This window comes from Sminthopsis crassicaudata, chromosome 1 (assembly GCF_048593235.1).
Source record: "Sminthopsis crassicaudata isolate SCR6 chromosome 1, ASM4859323v1, whole genome shotgun sequence".
In the NCBI taxonomy this organism is placed as follows: domain Eukaryota; kingdom Metazoa; phylum Chordata; class Mammalia; order Dasyuromorphia; family Dasyuridae; genus Sminthopsis; species Sminthopsis crassicaudata.
In genome coordinates, this window is record NC_133617.1 from 63,262,512 (window position 1) to 63,289,443 (window position 26,932).

Sequence of the window (26,932 nt, forward strand, 5' to 3'; positions counted from 1 at the left end):
CGCTTGAAGTAAAGCCAAAGAGTTACACTGGGAATGCTAGGAGAACTCTGACCCGAGTAAACAGTGTGGGAGGAAAAATAGACTCAATTATCTTAGCTTTAGGGTCCTGCCTTCCGTTGTTAGCTGGGTCAGTCACTGAACTGTGGGAGATTGGAACTAAGGTAGCCAATGAAGAGAAACTCCAAATCTGCAAGACTAGGAATCGGCAGCCAACGGGGAGCAGATAGCCAGCTGCCACTGACTACCAACACCTGCAGCAACCCCTGGCGAGCGAGAGCGAGGTTGGAGATGCCCCAGTCATCGCTGAGCAAACTTAAGTGAGAGCAAAGCCATGAGGTCATAGCTATAATCAAAAGCACGGGCTGTCCTTTCACGTTGTTGAGTGATTTCAGTCATGTCTGGGATGTTCTTGGCAAGGATCCTGGAGTGGTTTGCCATTTCCTTCCCTATCTTATTTTACAGATGAGTAAACTTAGGCAAACAGGGCTAAGTAACTTGTTCAGGGTTACACAGCCAGTAAAATCAGATTTGAACTCAAGAGTTATAATAAGTCTTCCTGATTTCAAATTCAGTATTCCATCCACCATGCCACCTAGCTGCCTTAGTCTTATGTATTCCTTACATATAATTTTCCTTATGTATAATCCCTATGCCTGGTCATTTCCCCCATGTCACCTCTCATATTTCTCAAGTGCAAAGTTAGAAAATCCACCTCAAATAGTCATAGGGACTATTTGTGTCTAACTTGTGGCAGAGCATCCTAAGCTCCTATTGATCTCATCAGCCATCAGGCACACTAACCTGACTCAAACATAGTGATGTCATTTTGGTACTCAGAGAATGAAGGACAACAATTATTTTCCCCATCAATAGAGGATATATTTTTGGGAGAGTATGATCTAGTTTTGAGGGAAATGTTCTAAAATGCTATTTTATTAAATGCCTTTGAAGTATTTGTGTTCTTTGGCTGACACGAGGTAAAGGAAATATATCTGGGAGGACTTGAGTTACAGTTCTTAATAGATTTGGACCTAGAAAGTATTCTGAAATCCATGTGAAAGATACTTTTAGGTTTTTTGCATTTTTTCCTCTTCCTACCCTTTACTTTCCAACTAAACTGGTCCATTTTCTCTTCCCCCATACCTGGAAATTACTCTGTCTTTAACTTAATGTTTTAGATTCCTTAGCTTCCTCAAAACAGCTCAAATAAAAGGCCTATTTTGAGTCCCCTGTCACTATCACTTCTAACCCACTTATTGCAAGGTGTGGACCCTCAGCCCTGACTACAGGGCTACCTACACACAGGGCTGCACTGACTATAATGTCCACATGTACATAACCCATTACTTTGTTTCTTCCTGACAGTAAGGAAAGCCCTGAGCTAAGATCTGCTTCGTCTCTTCTTTAAGCTGTTTCCCTGTCTGGAATGCCCTAGTTTACCACCTTCACTATGAAATCCCTAGCTCCCTACAAGCTTCAGTTGAAGTGTCAACTGCTTTAAGACCTCTTGCCCCAATTGTTATCACTCCTTCCATTTCATTGCTTCCTATTTTCCCAATTATTTTGTTATTTTCTCCTAGCAAAACTTAAGTACCCTGCGAAGGGATTCATTTTGACCTGCTATGTATGCCCTGTGCTTAGTGTTAAGTGAAATGACATTATTGCAGGTATTTGGGAAGGAGAGCCGCAAAGACTTATGGGAAATGGAGTCGGAGACTGGATTCGAGGGCAGGTAGAAGATGGGTTCCTCTTGCTGCTCAGGGCAGGATATGCAATAAGCGCTCAATTAATTAATCAGCGTCAATTGCTTGAGCTATTAGGGAGAGCGCTTGCTCACAGTAATCTCTGGACTCCCATTTCCCAGAACATTCTGATACGGTTCTGCTCCCGTCACTCGTACCAATCTCGTTTTCTAGAAGCCCTCCGCAAATGTCAGTTTGCTCTGGTCGTTTTAGAGCGCGATGGGTTCTGGGAATCATAGTTCAACGGCTTAGTCCGCACAGGCGCAGTAGTCCTTGGATCCAGAGCTCGGCTTTGTTCTTCTGGCGACTGGAAGGTGAGTCTTGTCCCAGATAAATCCTGGCTCCCCTGGCTGGCTTGCTCCTGGTATCCCAGCTCAGGAGGTACCGGCTTGGAGACAGAGATGGATCGGGAAGTTTTTGGATGCGGCGGTTCCTCAGGGATGGGTGGGTGTGGAGGGGCATTCCCGGGGGTTAGGGGACGTTTGGGCAGGGGAGATCTGACGTCAGCCCTCCCGCTGTGAAGAGACTTCGGAGAAGGGCGGGGCCTGCGGAGCTGGGAGGGCCTGACGTCAGAGACCGGGCCGGGAAGGGACGCTGGACCCCGAGTTTCTCCTGTGTGCTTGTCGGAGCCGGGATGGGCGTTGGGAGGAGCTGCTTCTACGTCTGGGACGGAGTGTAAGCGCCCTGGACCCATGTGACAGCGCGTACTTGACTGCATCTTTTATCAGGAGTTCTGGGCTGGGTTCTTGCCGCCATATTTTATGAAGGGCGTTGATAAACTGCAGTGGGGCCAAAGCAGGGGCGCCCGTGCCAGTGTGGGGATCGCGCCGTCAGACCCGCGGTTTGTGGGATGGGAATGTTTTGCCCTGAGAAGAAAAGGGAAATGGTTAGAGCTGATCATTTGAAGAGTTGGCATTCAAAGCCCTCCCTAATTTAGCCCCCATCTTCTTCACCCGCCGGCTTTTCGGTCCAGCCTCCTTGTTTGTTCTCCTACGGGGCCCTCGGCTCCTCCCTGCGTTTTCACCGGCTCTGCCCCTGAGTCCGTCTCGTAGCTTCCCTTGTTTCGTTCCAGTCCCAGCTAAAATCTCGCCTTCTACAGGAAGCCTTTTCTGCTCCTCCTCAGTCTGATAACCTTCCTTGTATTATCTCCTGTTTATTTGTAAATAGCTTGTTTGTACACAATTTTTTTGCATCATTTTTCTCCTCCATTAGAGGGCAGAAACTTTTCCTATCCTGTCCACAAGACTTGTCGCTGACCTTCCTGCTATTGATTATCTCCTACTTGTCTGAAAAGAGCTTGTCTGTTCTTCGTTTTTTGCGTCATCGATTAGAGGGCAAGATTTTTTTCCTGTTTTGCCCTTAAGGTACTTAATACTTATTGACTGATACTACTTAGGAAAGCCTCTTAGGACCTTTAAGTTGCTTTCAAAACTTAGCTCATCGCATCTACAATAAATTTTTACAGACGCCTACAGCCGCTGATAGCCACTTCCAGTTATTTTGTATTTACTTTGCATATATTTTCTATTAATTTATATATTATGCATAGTTTCCTAATCCACCCACAAGCATTTTCTAAGTGCTTACTAGTGGCAGTAATAATACTGGGCAGTGGGGGGGGGGACGCCCTCACAGAGCCCACACAATCTAATAGAATATAAACAATGTTCAAGGCTAAAGATAATTGGAGGATTCAGTCAATGAACACTGATCCAGAGCTTTTTCTGTGTCAGACACAGTGCTAAATGGTGGTGATACAAAAAAAGACAACTCCTGGCCCCTAGGAGTTTACAATCCAACAGGGCAAGTCAACAGGCAAACAAATCTATCCAAAGCCAGGGATGTACAGGATAAATAGGAAATGGCTGACAGAGGGAAAGCATGAGAAGAGGGGTTAGGGAAGGCATCCAGAGCAGAGAATGGGGACTGTTCTAGGCATGAGGGCACGGTGAGAAAAAATGCTGGGAGATGGAGTGTCTTTAAGGACAACTAGGAGACCCAAGTCACTGGATGAAATAACTGATGGGATGTAAGAGGACTAAAAAAATAAAGGGGCTAGGAATGGAGCCTTTGAATGCCAAAAACAACATAATCTTAGAGGGAAGATACAAACATTAAAGAAGCTTAGGAAAGGCTTCTTTTGGAAGGTGAGATTTTTTTCTGGGACTTGAAGGAAGCCAGGAAAACCAGAAGACAGAGATGAGGAAGAAAACGCCTGCAGTTGGAAGATGTTCCTCCTCATGTGCAGAACAGCAAGGAGACCAGTGTCGCTGCATGGAAGAAGACAGGAGGTATGTGGAGAGGAGGAACAGGAACACTGGAGGGGACCAAGTAAAAATCAGAAGATTTATATTTGATGCTGGAGGTAATAAGAAGCCACATCAACAGCTGAGTGGAGGCTGGACTGGATCAGCAGGGAAAGCTTAAGTCCGAGAGGCCCACAGGCTACTGCAGTAATCCAGGTGGGAGGTGATGAGGGTCTGCACTAGAAAAGTGGCCATGTCAGAGGAGAGGAAATACTGAGAAATAGTGTCTAGGGAGAAACAACAAGACTTGGCAACAAATCGGAGATGAGGGGTAAAACAGAGAAAAGAGTTGAGGATAGTACCTAATTATGAATTCACCCTTAGATGATGTATATATTTTGAAGTAGTTGAATAGAACTTCTCTCACTGTTGCCTCCTAAGCCTGATAAGCCCTTGGCATAAGCATTTAACAATGCTTGCCTGTTTATTCAATCTCTATCTATGCCTCTATCTAGCTATCTAGCTATTCATTCACCCATCTATTTCTATCTGCTTCCATCTGATTATTCTCAGATATTTATAAATTTTATAAAAATATGGATAATTTTCATAGATTTATTTTGTATTTCTATTACTTTACTCAAGCCATTAACCATTGATTAGTTTTCTGCTAATCTGGGGTTTCCTAAGTAAAACATAATGTAATCAGAATATCATGATAATTTTGTATATGTTTTATGTTTGTATGTATTATTGTTAACAATAATAATAACTAACATTTATAGACTACTTACTGTGTGCTAATTATTGTGCTAAATGTATTACAGTTACCTCATTTGATCCTCACAACAATTCAGAGGGATAGGTACTATTGTTACACCCATTTTACAGATAAAGAAAGTGACAGAAAAATAGGTAAAATGATTTGCATTCTGATATCATCAGCATACAGCTAATGTCTGAAGTCATATTTAAATTCACATATTTCTGACTTCAAGCTCAGAACTCTGCTCTTGGCACTACATAAATATCCCTACTTAAATGTTGTTTCTTTGATAGAATGTAAGCTTCTTGTTTTGTTTTGGTTGTTATATCTCCAGCACCTAACATATCAGCTATCAGGTAAATAAGTGTTAAATAAATGCCTGCTAATTTACTAGGGATTAGATGTTTTCTGCATGGACTCTGGGGTAGAACTCATATAGGGCAATTTCATTTAGTGGGGAAAATAATTTCATTTTTTTGAAGGGAGGATTTTCAATAGTATTGTATTTTTTCAAATACATGTAAAGATAGTTTTCACCATTCATTTTTGTAAAACTTTTTGTATTTAAATTTTTCTCCTTAATTCCTCCTCTCCCAACACACCAAGTAGTCTGATATAGGTTAAATATGTGCAATCCTTTTAAGTATATTTCCATATTTGTCATGTTTTATAAGAGAAATCTGACAAAAGAAAAAGAAACACAAGAAAGGAGAAAACAAATAAAAAAGTGAAAATCCTATGCTTCAATCCATGTTTAGTCTCCATAGCTTGCTCTCTGGATGTGATTGGCAGAAAATATTTTCTAATATTTAGAATTGTCCAAAAGTGAAAGTGTCTCAGCTGATTGTGGGTTCCCTTTCCCCAGAGTTCTTCAAACATTGGATTACCTTTTAGAACATTGATCTTAAATGGCCATCAGAAGCCATTTCATCCAACCCCCTCATTTTATAGATGAGGAAATTGAAGAGAAGTTAAATGGCTTAGCCAGTGTCATAGGTCTGTGTCAGAGGCAGTTTTTGATTCAGGTCCCCTAACTCCATTTCGTGTTCCTTCCCTTGTACCACCTTCAATCTTCTTCAAGTATGGATTAGACGAAGTGATCCTTGAGGTTTCTTTCAGCTCTGTGAATCTGAACTCATTTCAGGAACTTGATTTGTGCTGTTCAACTTGTCAAGGTCCCCAACCTATTAAAGAAGGAAAGGGACTAGACTTACTATTTCATTGATATAGGGAACTCCTAGCTGAAGAATCTATGTGCCATGGTAGGTTGGCATCTTCTCTGTAATTTATTCCATAAGAGGATAAATTATTTGTCCACAGGCACAGCCAGGCAAGAATTAGAATCCAAGTCTCTGGCTTCAAGAATGGTTCTCTATCCACCATGCCATGTGGTCTCTGCTAAAAGAGATGACTTCTTTATTGAATCATAGGATTATAGTTCTAGGATTTGAGGACCAAACCCCTCATTTTATAGATGAGGAACTGAGACCCAGAAAATTTAAGTGCCATTCCCAGATTGTAAACAGCAGAATTGGCATTCACACAAGATCTCGGATCCCCATCCCCCATACTGTTTCTACCATATCACAGTTGTTTGTAATGTTCTTTGAACAAAACTTTTTTAGACATTTTACTGTAGTTTTATGTTTTTATATCACACAATCAGTCATTTGTATATGCTCTTCTTTTTTCTCTCATATCACCTGGAAGAAAAAGATAAACAAAAATAATCTCTACAGTCTAGCTCTTGTGGTTTCCTTGCTACCTCTATCAGGAGGAATATATTCAGCTCTTCAAAAAATGGCTTCCTTTTTAGTGCTGTATTTATATTGTTGTAGACATTATGTATATTATTCTCCTGGTCCTGCTTATTTAACTTGCATAATTTATGGAAACCTTCCCATGTTTCTCTGAATTTTCATATTCATAAGATCATAGAACTAGATCTAGAAGGGACCCAAGGGGCTTATTGGAGGTACTTAGATATCTATCCCAGGCCTCATATTTTAAGGATGAAGAACCTGAGGCCTATGAATATTGATTTGCCAAAGGCCTTATTGGTAACCAAGAATGCATCAGAGACAGAATTTGAACCCAGGACCTCTGAATCTAGGAATAGTACTATTCATTGTTCTAACTGCACAAGTATCCCATTATATTCCTATAACACAGGGTGTTCACCCCTTCTCCATTTAATGGCCTTCCACCATGTTTTCAGCTCTTCCACAAATTAGTACACTTGTAAAAATAAATATTTGTAAATGTCATTGTTTTTTTAAATCACTTAAAGTTCTCCCCGCAGCCCTTCTTTTTCCTTTCCCAGAGAGCTATATCCTTGTAATAAAGAATTTTTTAAAAAAAGAAAGAAAAAAGTAAAATTTCAGCAAAGCTGATTAATATACTTAACAAATGACATTTATTATATATAATGTACCACATTTGTTATTCTCCTGCTTTTGCAGAAGAGCAGGGGGAAATATCTTCTCATCTCTCTGAGCCTTTCTACTTTAGAGCCCATTGAGTTACATCTCTCTGTCTAAGATTGGTATCACCAGATCAATAGGTAATACTGGCTTTTCTTGCCACTAAACTAAAATTCTAAATTGTGTTCAAGAATAATAGGACCAGCTTACATCTCAACCAGAAGTATAGCAGTGTGCTTATCCTCCCATTGCTCACCCCCATATCTCAGATTTTTTAATCATCTTGGCCAGTTTGGGGGAGTGATTTGCATTTCTCCTATTATTAGTAATCTGGAGCATACTTTCATGTGGTTGTTGATAATTTACAAGCATTATTACCCTGGTCAGGCTTCCACTACTCAATAGGCAATTTACCATTTTGTATGTCTGTTGGATGATATGATAAGGATACTGGATTTAGAGTTAAAGTGCAAGGGTTTGAGTCTTGCCTTTGCTTCTGACTTAGAACAAATCTCACCATAGAATCACAGTCTCAGAGGTGGGAAAGATTTTACAGTCTACCAAATTTGGCCTCAACCTGAAAAAGAATTTTTTTCTACAACAACTTGGGACCTGTAAACTTTTTTATTTGAATTTTGATGATGTAGTTCAGTTGGCTTTCTTTGTAGCCCTCTGCATTTCATCCTGTGTGTTTAAACCGTTCTGAGAAAGGGTCCATAGGTTTCATCAGGTCCCCAAAGGGATCCTTGGCACAAAAATAGATGAGAAACCTTGTTCTGCAACATGACAAGGAAAAGTCATGCAGCTGTGGCCTAAAGATGTGACTAGTGAGTGGTGGTGGTAATGGGGCACAGACCCACTTACCTCACAGAAAGTTATTCAGTCCAAGTTTTAGTTGTTAGGAGGTCTTTTCCCTCACACCAAGTCTTGCTCTACAGCTTTCACCACTTGTAGCCCTTACTAGCTCGGTGACAACCTGGGCAAGTAACTTCACCTGTTTGCCTCATGTTTCTCAACTGTAAAATGGGGCTGGTAATGCAGTTCTGCTGCAGAGTTGTGGCAAAGATCAAATGAGATTATTTGTATAAATAGTGATTCCTAGTGAGGACTATGTAAATGCTTCTGCCCTCGGGGGCCAAACTAAGCAGGCTGACCCTCTTTCCCGTGAAATCCTTCAGATTCTTGGAAAACCTCGTGTCTGCTGAGCCTTGGGCTAAATACACTCCAGCTCCTTCCCTTAATCCTGTGGCAGGCCTGGCCTGCCTGTCATCCCGTCTATGGATGTTCTCCAGTTTAATGGAGTGTTGTACCTAAAATGTTGTGCCCAGAATTGAATACAGTTCTACCGAAAGTGGTGTTGTCATTCACACACAAGTCATCCTAGGCCCCCTGAGATGGTCAGTCTTAGCCCTGACCTTCCAGGGCTTCCCTTTACTCATCTTCAAATGCTGTGATGCTGTAAAAGATGTATTACCAAACCAAACTCATCTTGTGCTCTTTTGTATGTCTAGGATGTCTGCCTGTCTCTGCAGGGCCCAGGTTTGGGATGTATAATGGTACTGCTGGGCCCCTCCTGCTGATGCTAGCCTTTGGTGGACTCTGTAGTGACTTGGGCTGGGGGCACCAGAGACAAGGAGATTGTTGGTGTGGGGGAGACAGCTGAGCACCAGGACAAAGGTCCCAGTTAAAGTGATCTTATATTTCCTGCCCCCATCCTGCCTTTCCTCCCAGCTTAAGCCCTGCAGGAAGGTGGAAGAAGATTCCCAGGGGAGCAAGACTGGAGCCAAGAAGATCCACCTCAAACTTTCTGAGCTTCCTAGCAGAGACGGATGTAGGAGCAGATACTGGAGCTGTTGGGGCTGCCACAAGTTTGTTTGCCTTGTTTGGGAAATAGTTCTTGGGCAAAATTGGAGCATTTGGCTGACTATGGAGGCTGAGGTTTTCTTGCTGGAGGAGAGATGAGAATTAGAGACAGGATGAGGTGGGTATGAATCTGTCCAGTATGGCAGAGAAAAAGAGCAGAGGCCAGGGTAGGTGAAAGAGCAATATAGAGAGCTGACGGACTCTTTCCCTTCCTACTCTCCCCTCGCCAGCACACGTGTCCTTGTATATCCCAGCGTGACCTGTGACTTCTGGTTGGACCCCACAGTCATAACCATCTAGTTTTTGTCATGCCCAAGGTATGGAAACATCCTCTTTTTTCTTAATCTGAGACAAGATTAGTTTTTCAAGGGGTTTATTTGTGCTTAGAAATCAAGAAAAAAATTAACCTTTGTTATGATCCAAATAGAAACATGGACTTTGTAGCTTCTTTGGATGCCAGGTTACATTGCTGAGTTTGCCATTCGTTCAGACCTTAGATCTTTCTCCCATGAACTGTCAGGTATATCACCTCCAACTTGGGTGGTGGTTTTTTTTAACCAGATGACATGATTTCACAAGTTAGGTGGTACAGTGGACAGAGTGATGTCCTGGAGTAAAGAGTCATCTTACTGAGTTCAAATCTGGCCTCAGACACTTATTAGGCATGTGACCCTGGGCGAGTCACTTCACCCTGCTCACCTCCGTTTCCTCATCTATAAAATGAGCTGGGGAAGGAAATTGCAAACTGCTAGTATCTTTGCTGAGAAAACCCCAAATGGGATCACGAAGAGTTGGACAAGACTGAAATGACTGAACAACGATGACAACATGATTTCATACCTTTCTCTTACTGAATTTCATCTCCTTCCATAAAGTTTATGGCATGGAGGTAACTTTAACTCTAATGGGGAATACCATCCAAGAGAAAGGCTTGTTCCTGCTGTTTAAGGATCAGCCTAATTAAGTATGGAGAGCCTCCCTAATAGGATATTGGTGACTTGGTGATGAATTCTTTGGTATCAACAATCTATGAAGCAGACACAAAGGCTCTAGTTCTGTGCTACCCTTCCCCCTCCCACTGTAAGAAAAAGTGGCAGAGGGTGCTAAGGAGCATACCAATGTTAGACAAATCATATAATTATTGGTATCCTGAGACTAGAAGGCATCTAAACAGAAAGATGGCTAGGAGTCTCCCTTGGGAGAGAGAATGAAAGTGTTGGTGGAGTTGGTTAACTTGTGCATGGTTTTATGGAACAATTTATCTTACTGTTCAGTGCTAATGATGAACACATTTGTAAGGGAGGGACCATCATGATAGAGCTTATATGCCAATATCTGTTGCAGAATATGAGAATGTAGAAAAATTCTAATAACTTGGTAAGACCCTCCAAACCAAGTCAAGCACATATTTGATATTGGTGATTTCAGTGAGATGTGGGCTCAGGTAAGGACAGAAAAAAAAAAAAAAAAACCCACTGGAAAATATGGTTTGTGATTGAAACATAAAACAAGCCAATGGCTTGTAGATTACTCAGAAGTTTCATACCTTAATATCATAAATATGTCTTCAAAAAGAGAGTCAGAAGGCTAATTCGATATAGAGAACACTAAGCATACAATGAAATTGACTATTTTACCAGGTAATATATAAATCCATGGTATCAATTAAGCAATAGCTATCATTAAATGTTAAAATCAGTACCAAATTAGAATAAAGGATAAATGTGAGAAGACAATGATGAGATTTCCAATATGAATATTTAAAAACTGCTGACTCTGAAAAGTGAGAAAAGGATAAAAGACATAGAGTTTGATTATTTCTTAGAGAAGTTTAATAAAGTCAGTGCCCAAATGTGGAGACTGAAGGAGCTCAGGACCTGCCTCAGCTGGAGAACATGCTTGTCAAATGGCTAGACATGAAAGCCAAAGGCCAAACCAGTTCCACTTCATTTACAGAAAGTTCTGCAAATGGCTAAAGATTATAAGCAATATTCTTGTAAGTGACACAGAATTTTAAGAGATGGATAACAGTTTTGTGATGTAGGCAGACTGCAGCCTAGACGAACTAAATCTAAGGTGATGAAATAAAATAGGCAAAAATGTAAAAAACACGGGTTCAAAAAAAGTCATAACATATGGTATCACATATTTAGATTTGAAAAGGATTGTAGAGATTTCTTAATACACTTTATATTTTACATGTATGAGAATTGAAGCTCAACTTAAATAACTTGCCTGGGTTTACACATGGGGCAAGTGACAATGCTGAGGTTTGAACCCATGTCCTTTGACTCCAAATTCAACTCTTTGAGACTATATGCTGCTTGTCAATATTCTGAATACAAGTGAGGAAGGCTTGCAAATTTGTGTTTTCTCTGAAAAAGATCTATAGGTTTTAGTGGACCACAAGTTCTGTTAAAACTTTTATTTACTGTCTCCTGCACTGTGCTGAGTATGCCCTCTCTAAATTTGCTATATTTATGAAGAAGACACAAACTCAGTTAAAAATGTGAGATCTGAGGGAAGAGATTAGTGATGAATTAGGATATTACAAAAGGATTTGTCATGGACAATGAGCTTGTCCTTGAATTGAATTGGAGACTAAAGAATGTGATATATTGCATTTTGGAAATTGTATAATGCTCTCTGGGATCCTAAATTACTTGATATGAAAACCCATTATTTGACACCCATAATTTCCTTGTGGTACTATAGGGAGTATAAATCATGGAAAAATACTTTTTTTTTTCCTTTTTTTCCTCCTGAGGCTGGGGTTAAGTGACTTGCCCAGGGTCACACAGCTAGGAAGTGTTAAGTGTCTGAGATCAGATCTGAACTCGGGTCCTCCAGAATTCAAGGTTGTGCTCTATCCACTGCGCCACCTAGCTGCCCCGGAATAATGCTATCTTAAAGTAGAATAAAATTTATTTGTGATCCAAAGTCTATTGTAAAAACATGAATATATTTCCAATATTTTAAAATTTATAATTAAGTTATAAATTTCCAATTTATATCAACAGATGACTTGTGTGAGAAAAGGGATTCAGAAGGCTTCAAGGACATGCATGTTTGGAAAAGGACTGCTAAATGAGCGGCATAACAGACTCCTTTTCCTTTCCCTCTCCTTCCCAAGTATTGCATTAATAACCATGAAATATTAAAAACAAAATTTGAGGAAGGCCTGTAGCTTATTGACTAGTTTATGTAGAAATTATAAGAAGACATGGATATAAAGGGGTAGGTCAGTTTCAGTTTACATGGCAGGAAGAGCTCATGGACCCATTGGAATGATTTATGAGGTTTGGCCTATTAGTCTTAACTTTCAAAACCTTTTGGTTCTCTAATCCAGTATTGGCCATCCTGCTCAATTTTATATCCCAGATCTGATAAGCTTGCTTTCTCTGCTTCCATCCAAGATAGTGGCTAATAAATAGACAGGGTTTCCATTGTACTATAGTACTACAGTCTTTTAGGTTGACATTGCTCCATTAATCTCTGTCCTTTGAGTCCATTACTTCAATTATTAAAGCATCCAACACTAAAACCTTTCAGCTGATGTGTCTCCATTTGGTCATAAGAATATCACAAAAGACTGTCAGGTATTTTGTTATAATTCAGTTATCCTATGTTCACAGCATTGCCTGTATTGATCTAGTTTACTTAGCCTATCAAAAAGGGAATAATTTTAGTCTGGTGTGACTTCTTGTAATCTATCTCTGCCTTTTATCTTTATAAATGCACAGAGACAGTCCTTTCTATAATGTGAAGCAGTATCATTTAATGGGCAAAGCTAAGCAATGTGGTGGAGAGTAAGTTCAAATTTGGCTTTAGGATATTTACTAGCTGTATGACCCTGGTCAAATCATTTAACCTCTGTCTGCCTCAGTTCCTCATCTGTAAAGTGGGGATAATAGCATTATTATCAGGATCAAATGAGACAATATTTATAAAATGGTTAGCACAAGCCTAATAGAGCACCAGCCCTGAAGTCGGGAGGACCTGAATTCAAATCTGGCCTCAGACACTTAACACTTAACACTTCCTAGCTGTGTGACCTTGGGCAAGTGACAACTTGAATTGCTTCAGTAAAAAAGGTTAGCATAGTGCTTGGCACATAGTAGATAATTAATAAATGATTGATTCCTTCTTCTATAGAATTTTTAGTGATGTAGGCAAGTTAAGACTTAAGTTATATAATAGGTACCAGTCAGTATTGATAGAATTCTTTTTTTTTTTTTTTTTTTTGCTCTACTTTGATGAAATCACAGGTCTGATGTAAAGGAATGTATTATAGAATTTTCCTAATAAGTGAATTCAAGCTTTATAATCCATCCTCTGAAGATTCTGAATCTAAAAAAAGGCGTTTGTTAATTTCTGCTAATGTTGGATGCCATCTTTTAATCTTGTTCCACATTTTCTGGACAGCAGTTTAATTGGGTGATAAGTTAACTATTTTCTCATAAGAGATGACATAAGTAGAAGGGCCAGTGGATCCAGTTATCTTTTTAAAATCTGATTTTGACAAAAGCCCTTATTGCACTGACTCATCAGATGTCCTTGAGTAGAGTTTCTTCTTGGTGCCCACTCTCAACCCTCTCTCCTGTGAGGACAGAGGGGAAGACAGCTGGCGTAGTTCAGATGGGGCTCTAGGATGGACTTTAGCTTTTCAATTACTTGCTTTTCCAGAGTGTCTGCCAGAATCACATTGACCAATACAGAGTCCTGGGGGCATTTCTAACTCACCGTAATGAAGACACGAGGGAGCAGTGACTACTTGACTCCCAGGGCAGGCTGGTAATAGTGGGGCACACTATGGGAGAAAAAGAAAGGTTTGCCAAGCCAGCCAGCCTTACGAAGCAGACCTCTGAAGGCCAGGCTGGATGCAGTGTGTGCTGGCAGGTCAGGCTACCTGGAAACAGCCTAGCGTCCGGAACCCAAGAGCCTGGGCAATGGCAGTCCTTGTGCCACCATCCTAGGAAGGAAATCCTGCCGAGGTGCAGCCTAGCTACTGTTGCTGCAGGTCCTGCACAAGAAAGTGCCATCTTGGCTCTGCCCAGTGGTTCGCAGTCTGACACTGACAGGAATTTTAGCAGTGGAAATGGCATTAAAGAAGTCCTCCCATCTGCTTTGCTGTTTCACCTAAAGACCATGGAATCCTTCCATCAGACTTCCAATGAAAATCTTCCCTCCACTGCAATGTGAACTGCTTGAGGGCAGGAACGATCTTCCTTTTCCATTGTGTCCCTAGCACTTAGCCCAGTGCTTTGCACATGGTAAATGCTTAATACTTTTTTCACACATTCTTTCATTCCTAATCTCACATGACCTCCCTGTTCACTCATGGTGAGCTGTGCACATCACTACATAGTCTGGGTCATAGGTAGTGACGCTTCAAGTCCATTTCCATGGACTTTGCATTCTCCCCGTGACACCATTGAGCTGTTCCTTATGACTGTGGACATTTTCCCCATGAGCACAGAGAAGCTGAATTGCACGCCCTTTATCACATAGCACATAAAGGACACAGTTCTGAGTTCAGCCTGTGTCCTAGTTCCCAGATATAGGTCTGGGCAACATCTGAAACCTCCTCAGGCCACAGAGATCGTATTAGGTCTTGGGGAGGAATGTCCTCGATATCTCTCTTTGGAACTAAGGGGGCCACTTACTTCTGTGCCCCTTTTGATCTCTTACTCTGTAGATTCTTCCTGGAGGTGTGTGGACAATTTGTCCTGGTAAGTTTGGGGGCCAAAAGGCAGATTTGGGGTCTCATGAATCCTTTCTCCTTCCCCAGCTCTGCTTTCTGAAGGTTCTGCTTTTTCTCAAGAAAGGAGTCTAGAAGAAGCAGCAGCAGTAATGACTTCTGGGTTTCTGGCAGCCAGGATGCAGGTGAGTTAGGGCTCCCTCTCTTTTGAAGTGACATTTCAGTTTTTCAGGATGACCCCATTTTCTTCCTTTGCTCATCATCCCTTCTTTCATGTAAGGTCTGTAGATGTGCCTGAGCAGTGATTACTTTTTTTCACCCTCTCCTGTTGGATGTAGAGCTATTATTTGAGCAGGGCAATGAAGCTTAGGAATCATTTGGATCCAACAGATCTTGTGGCTTATGGATTTGTTTTGGTTTTTTTTTTCTTAAATATTTTAATGTTTTCCATATTCCAGTGGAATGAATTTCTGTGTATTATGTCCTGTGTATTTTATTTTGTGCATTTGAAAACATTATTCTAAAAGGGGTTCATTGTTATTTGTACTTCATTCTCGAAGAGGACCATGACATCAGGGAAGTGCTGCCATGACATGCAGATAAATTGCATTTAAATCATAAATGCCACCTGACTAAACATCCCTTCTTTGTATCAATGACTTCGTTTTCCACATGAGGAAATCAGAAAGGAATCACAAATTTCAAAGACTAGTTGTACCTTATCTCTTATTGCTGATTAGTTGTTTTTCAATCATGTCCAACTCTTCACAACCCATTTGGGATTTTCTTGGCAGGAATACTAGAGTGGTTTGCCATTTCCTTCTCTAGCCAATTTTATGATAGGGAACTGAGACAAATAGGGTTAAATGACTTGCCCAGGGAAACCTTGCTAGTAAATGTCTGAGGCCAAATTGAACTAGGGAAAAGTAGTGTTCTTAGCTTCTGCCCCAACATTATATCCACTGCACCACCGAACTGCCCTGTCTCTTATTACCTATTATTTTCCTATTCAGTCCCAGATTAAGCCTTTAAACTGCTTAATATATTTTGCCTAGCTACAGTTCTCCAGGCCTATCTTGTCCTAGTGTGATTATTTCTATGCTAAGCAGTCTGGGACCAGTTATATTTATTTTATGTATATTTCTTATGAATACAGGTAACTAGATGGCACAGTGGAATGAGCACTGGGCCTGAAGTCAGGAAGACCTGGGTTTAAATACAGCTTTGGATGATTTCTACTTGTAGAACCCTGAGCAAGTCTTTTAACATTTTTTCTGCTTCAGTTTCCTCAGTTGTAGAATGGGGATAATAATAGCACCTATCTGCCATGAATGTTATAAGGCTCAAATGAGAAAATATTTGTGAACTCCTTAATACTATGCCTGGAACATAATAGGCTCTTAATTCTTCCTTTCTTCCTTCCTATTAACTACCCTCAACTGGGTGTATAATTTTTGAAATTTTATCTTTTTTCTTGTGGAAAATATGTTTGTCTATAATGTACAGAGATAAGGTAAGAATCAAAAGAAGGGAAATAGAAGCTAGAATTGGATATCAATTATATGGTAGTGGCAGAAGAGGAAGGACAGAGTAACTAATTGCTAGAACCAAGGAAAGTCTCAGGTGCTTTGAGTCTGAAGTTCTGTAATTACTGATGTGTGAGGAAAGTGGTGGAAGGCGAAAAGTCCAGTGTCATTAGAAGCTGGTTTTGTTCAGCTGATCCCAAAGCTCAGAACTGATCTCTCAAAGCCCCAGTATCCTCTAAAATGTGCACACAGAACATCGAAATACAATCCAACTCTATTATCAATTTTATCTAAGATCTACTGCTTATAGTAACTCTTCACAAATAATCTTTTATTTTTCTCTGCTTGTCACTGAGACAAATGCTAAATAAGATAGGCTGCTCACATCAAATTTATTATTTATTTGTTTTCCTTTTTGAATGGCTTTAGTGGAATAATTGGGAGGGTCCAAGTCATTCTCTTTTCTTTTCTTTTCTTCTTTTTTTTTTGCTGAGGCAATTGGGATTGTGACTTGCCCAGGGTCACACAGCTAGGAAGTGTTAAGTGTCTGAGATCAAATTTGAACTCGCGTCTTCCTGATTTCAGAGCTGGTGCTCTATCCACTGCGCCACTACCTGTCCCTCTTTCCTTTTATATATAACAAGTTTTACAATAAAAAATATAATCCAAACAATTGTGTTAAATATATGATTTCTCTTGTTTTTAATTTTTAAATTATTAAAAATAGATAAGCCAATTAAAAAAAAAATGTGGCACAGGATATAAAGCTATACCTATCCCCCGTATAGCTGTAAAATTTTCCCAAAACTTTCATTGAATGATTTTTTTTTTGCTTTTTTGTTTACTATTTTTTAGTCATTGGGTTTATCAAGTCTAAAGTCAGTTTAAGTACATCAGGCTATATATCTGGTTTCTCTGGTCATTCATGTTTTGAATGTGATCTAATTTTTATGATAAACTCACTAAAATAACAAATAATGACCCATTAAGCAATCAGTAAGTATTAATAATAAGTGCCTTTTTGCCAAGCAATACAGAGACAAAGGTGAAACAGTCTTTGTTTTCAAGAAGCTAATAGTCTATCAGGGGAATCAAAATGTGTCCCTGTTTATATTGATATAAATATGCATTTATATACTATGTGTAATTAATAACTAATTAATAATAACTAAATTAATTACTAAATTATAATAATTTATATTAATTAATAACTTAAAAAAAAACTGAGCATAGGTGATTTGATGGTGAGGCATTCAAAAATAATGAATTCCCCAGTTAGCCCAAAGATCCTGAATACAGAGTAAAGCAGATTTTTATACTAAAAAAAAAAATCCCCAAAATCTAGTTAATTATAATAAAAACTTAACCAGCATATAAAATTAAGTATTCTAATTGGAAGAAAGTTTTGGGTCTTTCCAAGTTGGGAGAGGGGAGTACACTTTAGAGTCTTCTGTTCATAAAATGAAAAAAATGTTAATTAACTATTATCTACCTGCATTTTTGAAACAATATATGACTTATATGATCTAATTTCCCATGGATGAATAAAAAAGGGGAATGTATGTGATCACAAGATGGAGTCAATTCAAAGACAGAATCTGATTGGATCAGAGAGGATCTGTTAAGATTTTCTTCTTTTTGTACATGGTGTTCATTTTATCTTATATACTACATCAATATAGAGTAATCATATCTCTTATCTCTGGCAATATATAAAAGGTAGTATATAATAAGATAAAATGAAGACAAAATGCAGTTAGTTGTTATATATATTTATGTATATAGTTACATGGGTGTATGTAGCTCCTGTATGGGATGCAGCTACTTTTCTTTCTCTCTCACCCCATCTTTCCTTGAACCAGCAGGTCTGGAGTTTCTAAATCAGGACTACCATGTCATGACTACAATTCAGAATCTTTTAGGATCCTAGAAATAACCTTGTTGTAGGGAAGGATGTACTCTCACTACTTTTTCAATTCCTGAAACGTCACCCTCGTGCTTCCCATTTATACAAAATTAGTCATACTATTAACTCTTAAATATAAAATAATTACTTAATTGTAAGGTAAAGTCAAAAATAATGATAAAATCACAGGTAATATAGAGCAATGCTGGAGTGATTATGAAAGCAAAAGCTGTCTTTTTTTTCCCATTCCTCCTTTCCAAAGCAGAGTGGGCAGTAGAAAGCCACCAGGGACCAAGAGTTTAATTAGCATCAGAATTCAGCTCTCTTTCCGGCTTTTCTTGCCAGCTTCAGAACCAGGAAGACCTAAGTTCAAGTCTATTTGTGAAACCTACTGTTAGGTGTGATCTTGGGCATATTACTTATAAGCAACTTGTAAAATCTATGAGATGTAGAGAAGGTGCCAACTTGCATTGGTAAAGGGGATTTCCTCACAAGGGAAAGCTCTTTACTGGTGAGATTATAGGTATATTCTGCTTATCCCTATGTAAACATGTAAGAGAGTGCAATATAACTACATTTCAAAGATCTGTGATTTCATCATTGACCAATTCCTTTCTCTCTTAGTAGATGTTATCATGAGAGTTCTTATGAACATCAAAGGTGATAGCAGCAACAGGATGGAAAAGCAGCATCCTAGCAAGGTAGTAGATAATAGCAAAAATCTGTAAAGAGCAGAGATACTTAAAGTGAAGACAGTCTTTGCTTCTACTTCGTTGGAATGAAAAGAATTAGTGAGAAGTTGATAGCTCAGAGTCACAGAACCTCTGAATTAAAAGAGTTCCAGTCCAACCCATACCTGATGAAGGATCCCCTGCTGACCATTCCCTCCTTTTCAAGGGGGGGAGGTGAATCTTACAGAGAAGAAGGTACCAGATATGAGGTGAGGTTCTAGGAGAGGCAAGTTTTGTCATGGTGAGGAGTTACAGGAGGGATGGCACGAAGATTCAGGATGAAGTTTCCGCTAGTAGATCCGGGGGTTCCCTAAGGTGTTAACAGTACAAAGGATGATGGGGGAAGCAGGTGTACATCAGACAGGGACTCTGTTACAACTGGCTCAATAGCTGTGTGCAGTCTCTCATTCCCATTTCCTTGGACTTTCTCTAACTTTTCTAATCTAACTTGTCCTTTAAATTGCTCCCAGATTCATCTGTCTTGTGATAATATCTTATTCCTGCTTGAAAAACCTTCATTGGTTCCCTATTCCTTACTCTAATGGCTTTCTACTGCCTGCTCTGCTTTGAAAAGGGGGAAAGGGAAGAGTATAAGTATGTATATATAGAGAGAGCACCTATGATGTTCCAGATATTGTGATAATCCATTTTGTAAATATTATCTCATTTGATCCTCACAAAAAGCTTTGGGAAGGTAAATGCATGAAGAACTGAGGCAAAATGTCTTACCCAGGTCTCACATTAAGAAAATATCTGAGGCTGGATTTGAACTTGAGTCTTCTTGATTCTAGACCCAGAGCAGATCCACTGTACCATCAACTGCCTCTCAAAAGTTCTAACTCTATAACTTGTTATTCAGTCCATAATTTGGCACAACCCTCCCTTTCTACCTCACTCTCACAGTTTACCTCACATTGTACTGCCCACTTGACTTTGTAATGACCTTCCTATTCCTACTTCTTCGGATTGAAACCCTGCCTATCCATTAAGGCTCAGAAATACAACCTCTTCCTCTCTCATTTACCCTTTACCCTCCAGTTAGTGTGGGTCTTTTCTCTATCTTTGACCTCCAGAGTACTTGTTTTACTTTCCTTTTACATGTTTATCATCTATCTTTGTATTACAATTATTTAGATATGTCTTTTCTTGCTCCTCCCTGCCCCCCAGTTGTGACCATATAAGGACAAAGGCCATTTTATTTAGTTCTTGTTTTCCATCCAATACCTGGCATAGCACTTTGAAATAACTGTGGAGATCTGGAATGAGTGAATCGGAGGTTTGGAAGAGAGAAGATCTGACTTTGATTTCAGGTTCTATTACTCACTAACCCTGTTTGGTCTTGGGCAAGCTGGGGAACTTCTTTGGTCTTGGTTTCCTCATCTGTGAAAAAACTGGGCTAAGCTAGTTCATCCCTGGTGCAGGGTCCCTTCTGGCTCTAAATTCTAGGATTGTAAATAATTATATTAATGGTGTGGTTGGGGGTAGAAAGGAAAGTGCTTGAGGGAGTTTTTGGAATTTAATTTTGACTAGATTTTTGAGCAATGGATGAAATTTTATCTATCCTTGTGCCCTCAGTATCTAATAGAAAATGAGAAAAGGAGGCTTACAGCATATGGGAACAACTCCCTCTATTGTGCTCGTGTCCATTTCATATCTCCTCTGGGTCCTCATTCAGGGTTGTCCCAAACTAAGCAGCAACGTGCTTGGTGTTTCAGGAGTCGGTGACATTCAAGGATGTCGCTGTGGACTTCACCCAGGAGGAATGGAAGCAGCTAGACCCTTCCCAGAGGGACTTATACCGGGATGTGATGCTGGAGAATTATAGAAACCTGGTCTCACTGGGTAAGGACTCAGCATTTGCCTACTGGGATGATTGATGAGTTGTGATTTGAGATATTTACCGGGTTTTGGCTTGAGGTTCAGAAATATTCAGCAGGAACTTGGCATGTGGGGAAATCCAGCATGGTGTGGTCAAATCTGGTCTCAGAAGCTCCCTGGCTGTGTGAACCCAGATAAGCCACTAACGTCTCTGCCTGCATTTGATAACTTCTTCTTGCTCTGAATTGTGAACCTGTAGTTGTGAAATGAGTGAATACTATGATCTTGTAAAGCACAAATTTTCAGTTTCAAAAGATCTTAGAAGTCATCTAGTCCAACCTGTACCTGAACAAGAATCCCTTTCCATCATACTTGACCAGTGGCTGTCCAACCTTTGCTGGAAGGCCCTCCAGTAAGGTGGAGCCCACTAGTTCCCTGAACAGTCTATTCATTACACAGGGAAAAGATGCTTATGTTCCCTGTTGCAAATGTAAGATCTTTGTTTTTTATAACTGGATAGCATAGCTTCATTATGCTGCCCCTGAGGAAACTATACATTCCCCATTCTTCGTTAATCTGGCTCAAGTAGTCTCCCCTAACATTCTAGTACAATCTCTGGAGACAAAATGTTTCCATCCTTGTAGCAGGTAGCATGTCATATCCATCATTGTCTTTCTGAGCTCCAATCAATTCTGGATCACATTATCCTCATATTTCCTAGTACCAGTACAGTGCTTGGAATACTGAAGTCTCATAAAAAAAAAAAAAAAAAAAAAAAAAAAATTCTCGTTACATTAAATTGAATGTAATTTGATCCTTCAAAGATCCATTCTGAGTTGTATCACCCTTTGGGATTTCTTAGTAAATCTTTTCTCTCAAGAGAAACAGGATAGGATTGAATTCTCACATGGCTCTCTGTCTCCAAAACGTTTTCATTTCTTTTTCCATAAACAGGACTTCCAGTTTTTAAACCAGATGTGATCTCTCAGCTGGAGAGAGGAGAAGCACCATGGACTCCAGAAGTCCCAAGAAGCACTTGTTCAGGTGAGACAGTGAAAATCAGGGAGTAATTGGTAAGAAATACTTCATTTGACTATTTAGTGGGCAGCATCTTTGAAGCGTTGAATGGGCAGTTCTCAGAAACTCATAAAAACCTGGGGAGAAAACTGTGGCTGCCCACCATATTTCTTATGCCCCTTCATCTTTCCTTTAAATATATCACTTTCCTACTTTTAGTTTCTTTACTCATATTTTCTTCTAGTCCAAGATAAAACTTACTTTCTTTTTTCTCCCCCCCCCCTTTTTTTTTTAAAGAAACACAGCTTGATAATATAAGTTTCATAATTTTCTCAGGGTTTGACATTAGATTTATATATCTGTCATTTACAGAAATAACCTGCTTTCCTTTTCTAAAAAGGGTAGACATTTCTCTAAAGATTACCAACTCTGCTTTTCCAGTGATATCAACGAGTTCTCTCAGTGTAAGTTAGTATTGGGCAGCTCTGTGTGCTGATTCTATCTTCCCTTCTATTTTGGACTCTAGTTGTCTTTTAATAATGCTTGTTTTACCCTTCTTAAAATTATGACCCTTCTTCTTAACCTAGAACTCTGGAAACTAGAAAGTATCATTAAGCAATCTACTTTCTCAGAGAGAATAGGGGCCATTGATATTTTTCTTTTTGTTTCAGGTTCCTTTAGTCAGGAGACTAAATGGGAAAACAAAGACTCAACTCCAAAACCTGAGTTTTGTATAGGAGAGCCATATAAGGAATTTCAGCTCCCTCAAGATGGATACTGGGATTTCAAATTGGGATCATCTTGGGAATACGATGTTAGATTAGAGGGGGATTCAGACAACCAGGAAGGACAGCCTAGACAAGTGGTATTCATTCCCAGAAAAGGTTCTAGTAAGGTGAATGTTAATGAAGGTAATGCTTATGGTTTCAGTCTAGGGTCAATTCTTGATCCACAACAGCTGTTTGCTACAGGGAAAAATCTACATCAATGCGATATGCTTGAAAAAAGCTTCAAACAGTTTTCAGAACTAATTAAGTGGAATAGAATTTCCTTAGGGAAAAAGCTTTTTAAGTATAATAAATGTAGGAAGCCCAGAGGTTACCACTTAGATTTGGTTCAGTATGATGGAGTACATATTGGAGAGAAACTTTACGAATGTAATGAATGTGGGAAAGCCTTCAACTGGATTACACACCTTACTGAGCATCAGAGAATCCATACTTTAGAGAAGCCCTATAAATGTAATGAATGTGGGAAAGCGTTCAGCAAACACTCCTACCTTAATCAACATCAGAATGTTCATACTGGAAAGAAACCTCATAAATGTAATGAATGTGGGAAAAACTTCAGTCAGAGGGGACACCTCACTGAACATCAGAGAATTCATTCTGGAGAGAAACCTTACAAGTGTAACGAATGTGGGAAGGCCTTTGGCCAGAAGGCACATCTTACTGAACATCTGAGAATTCATACTGGTGAAAAACCTTATCAGTGCAGTCAATGTAGAAAAGCTTTTAGCCAGAACTCATCTCTCATTCTACATCGGAGAATTCATACTGGAGAGAGACCTTTTGAGTGTAATGAATGTGGAAAAGCCTTCAGCCAAAAAGGACATCTTACACAACATAGGAGAATTCACACTGGAGAAAAACTCTTTGAATGCAGTGAATGTGGGAAATCTTTCAGCCATGGATCATCCTTTACTTATCATCAGAGAATTCACACTGGTGAGAAACCATATGAATGTAATGAATGTGGGAAAGCCTTTAGCCAGAATTCATCCCTCACTCTACATTATAGAATTCATACTGGAGAGAAACCCTTTGAATGTAATGAATGTGGAAAAGCCTTTAGGCAGAGGGGAAATCTTACTGAACATATGAGAACTCATTTGGGAGGAAAATCCCTTTAGTGTCCTGGGGGTGAGAAAGCCTTCAGTCATGAAGTGAGAAGTTACTAAGCTCTGGAGAAGTCACACCCGTGAAGAACCTCAGTGAAATGATTGAATGAGGGTCATCGGCATCAGCTATCAGGCCATTTCTAACCTCTGATAATTCATACTAAAGAGAGAGCCCTGTGAACGTGTCGACCATGGGAAAACCTTTAGGATCACGCATCAGAGACTGCGTGCTGGAGCTTCCTTCCATGTAGGGATGCTACAAGGAAAGCTTGAAGAATTAGTAGAGGATAGGGACTGGATCTGTGATTTCATTGGTATGATGAGCGCCTGAATGAGTTCGCTCCTCGACTCGTACAAGTCAGCCCCTCCTCTGCAACTCACAGTGTTTGCTGGTTTCTTGGGGCCCTGCAAGGTTGGGGGGCTCACCTGGGGTCACAAAGCCAGTGTGTATCTGGGGGGAACCAGAATCCAGGTCTTCCTGGTTTCCAGCCAGCATTCATCTTTACACTACACCACACAGGGAGGGTAAAGATCTATGGTTTGTGACCATCTATAATTTGTTGGTCATCCATCTTTTCTGTCTCCTCTCTTCTGTTAGCCACATTACTTGCCATTGGGTAACTGCAGAGTCAACTGTGGTGAACCCAGCATGTAGGCTAGTTCAGGAGCTGCAGTCGTGCCTAAGCCATTACAGTGTTCTTTAGCAAACTGGTTTATCTTGTAATAACTTGTTAGAACAGAAGAGAAATAACCTTAGCTGGCTTCCCTGCTTGGGGGGTGTCTTTGTATGTGTTCACTTTTGTGTTTGTATGTATGTGTGTATATGTGTGGGGAGAAATTGCTTAGATACTGCTTATATATGGGAGATGAAAATATTTTCCCCCGGGCCTACATGGGTCTGGTTTAATTGTCCTGCCCTGAAGCATCTAGAGTCAGAACTGGGAAGGCCTTTAAATTAGATCACTGTTACCAGTGGTAATTAAGAATGGGGCTGAGAACAAAGGAGTGTCTTGTATACTACTTCCTGAAGCTAGAAGAGATGGAAGTTTCAAGGAGAAACCGGTATGAGAGAGAATCTAGGAGCTTTAAGCATAACTAATAGGATCTATGATTAGGAGTTATTGGAATGACCCTGGGTCTGCAGTTAATCTGCATGTGTTCAAGGCCACTCTAAATGATGTCAAGGCATAGATTATTATTAGGTTCAGTTTTTGGTGGGCACAAGATTTTTATTAGTCACCTGTACACGGGGTTCTGGTGCCTGATAGGCTTTGATGGGCTTGCAAATCTGCAGCAGAAGCAAAGCCTTATTAGAGAATTTTATTCTGCTATCCACTTACTCTTCCTCTTGATTTTTCCTTAAGTTCCTCCCTAAAATACTCTATATTCCCACCCAATCACCCATCCCTATGTGCTCCATTACAGCCTTGTACTTTTTGGTTCATCTTGAAATAAAGCACAATGTCTTGATCTTAGAAATAGTCCCCATGCCCAAATAACACCTTTGCTCCATTTTCCCTTTTTTTCTTATACCTCTGAATATCCAGGGCAATAGTAATAGTAATAACTGATGTTTGTCATGCTCTCAAATGTTCAGAGAGAGCTTTGCACACAATCATCTCACATGAGCCTCACAACACCACCACAATAGCACTCTAGCTCCCAGTACGTAGATCCCCACCCCCTCAGCAGTAATCAAAATACAAAAAAAGCCACATCATTCCACCTTGGGTTTGCGACTCCATAATAAAGCAGGCCAGGAGCAAGAAGCGAAACCAGTCTCTGGAAGTGAATATTACTTTAATCCTGAGCACTAGAGGTCTTCTTTGAATCCCACCCCTGCTATTTATGACCTTGGCTAGGATACTTTACCTTAATAGGCCTCAGTTTCCCCTTAAGTAATATGAGGGGGTTGGTATAGCTGGACTCAAGCTCCCTTCCAGCTCTAAATCTATGATTTTATGAAGCTTTTCCCCTTTATTCTATCAGCCCCTCATGTAAATTGGAAAGGTACTGGGATCATCTCTTAGCAGATTTCAGGAAAAACCCTTGGAGGGGAAGGATCCAAAGTGTGCTGTTGGCATGTGTCTCGTGTCTATGGCATATATGTGCTGACTGGGACTCGCTAGGCTTATGTATGCCTCCCCAAGAACCCTTGGGGTTTCTTCAAATCTCACTCTGTATAGTCCTCCCCTTTCCACCAGATAGATGCATTATGCCTCTTCAGACGAGATCTTGCCTATCTTCCTAAAGATGCTTCACTTGCTAATACATTTTCTTTGCCTTTTCAGCTGCTTGATCTCTGTGGTTTTTTCCCCACATTTCTATACACTTCCCATTTAGTAGTCCTGATTGCATGGGGCTTCATTATTCTATTTTCCTTTTCCCATATAATTCATAATTTCTACAAATGTTTAGATTTGGGGAAAATGACTACCCTGACTAGTCTCAATACATTATCAACAAGATAATGACCACTCTTAATTTTATTTCTCATCACTTGAAACAAACCTTGGCTGCTGTGGCTGCCATTAAAATTCACCCCATTTCTCCAGGATGCATAGGGTCTTGACTCCCCCCTCCCTGGAACAGATCTTTCTCTGCTGCAACCAGGTTGGAGTGATGAGCTCCATGAAGCCTGCCTTTGCTTCTCATATTATTAGGAAATTATCCTCATCCCTTGGCTAGACTAACTAGTCTTCTATCTGGCGTCTGTTTCTGAAATAACTTTTTGCCAATCTGTCCTTCATGCAATTACTTTGACCTTTCTCATGCACAAATCTGACCAAAATAGTGTCCTTGGCTTGGCTTTCCATTATTTCTACAAGATTCAGAACTCTTCAATCTGACTCCATTTCCAGCCATATTTCCTGCTACTTAACTTTTGCATAGAAAATTATTGCCAGATTTTTCCTACTGACGGTCTGTCCGTTCTTTCACACCTCTGAGCATTTTTCTGTAGACTGCTCTGCATGCCTGAAACACCCTCTGTATTCCTTTTAAAAATGCCTTTTCCTTAAAGGCCTCTATCAGGTGCCATCACCTAATCGATCACAAAAAGGGGCAGTAACTTGCCCCGCCCCCATCCTAATCTGCCCCATCTGAAAGTGGCTTCCCAGCCTCTGTCCAGATCCTGCCTTTGCCTCCACCACATTCTATTTTATATATTGATATACATGTTGTCTTAGCTCCTTTATGTTGTGAATTCGTCGCATGCTGTTTTTCCATTTTTGTATTCCCTGTTCTTTGCACAAGGCTTTGTAAACATTACAATAAATTGTTCTTGAATTATT

The 26,932-nt window shown here is 40.0% G+C and overlaps 1 protein-coding gene across 9 annotated transcripts; it reads left to right on the forward strand.

Moving 5' to 3' along the window:
* The first annotated feature begins 1,741 nt into the window (after positions 1-1,741).
* LOC141564781 (uncharacterized) lies at positions 1,742-26,932 on the forward strand. Of its 9 annotated transcripts, none has more exons than XM_074307680.1 (6): positions 2,013-2,056; positions 8,909-9,357; positions 14,832-14,926; positions 20,620-20,746; positions 21,677-21,766; positions 22,411-26,932. In XM_074307680.1, exons 3-6 carry the CDS (start codon positions 14,894-14,896, stop codon positions 23,649-23,651), a joined length of 1,491 nt encoding a protein of 496 aa, XP_074163781.1. In that variant the 5' UTR covers positions 2,013-2,056; positions 8,909-9,357; positions 14,832-14,893; the 3' UTR covers positions 23,652-26,932. The 9 variants fall into 9 exon arrangements, with proteins under 9 accessions (XP_074163767.1, XP_074163792.1, XP_074163781.1 ...); XM_074307673.1 differs by lacking the exon at positions 2,013-2,056 and having other exon boundaries at positions 2,424-9,158; positions 9,271-9,357; XM_074307677.1 differs by lacking the exon at positions 2,013-2,056 and adding an exon at positions 2,424-4,033.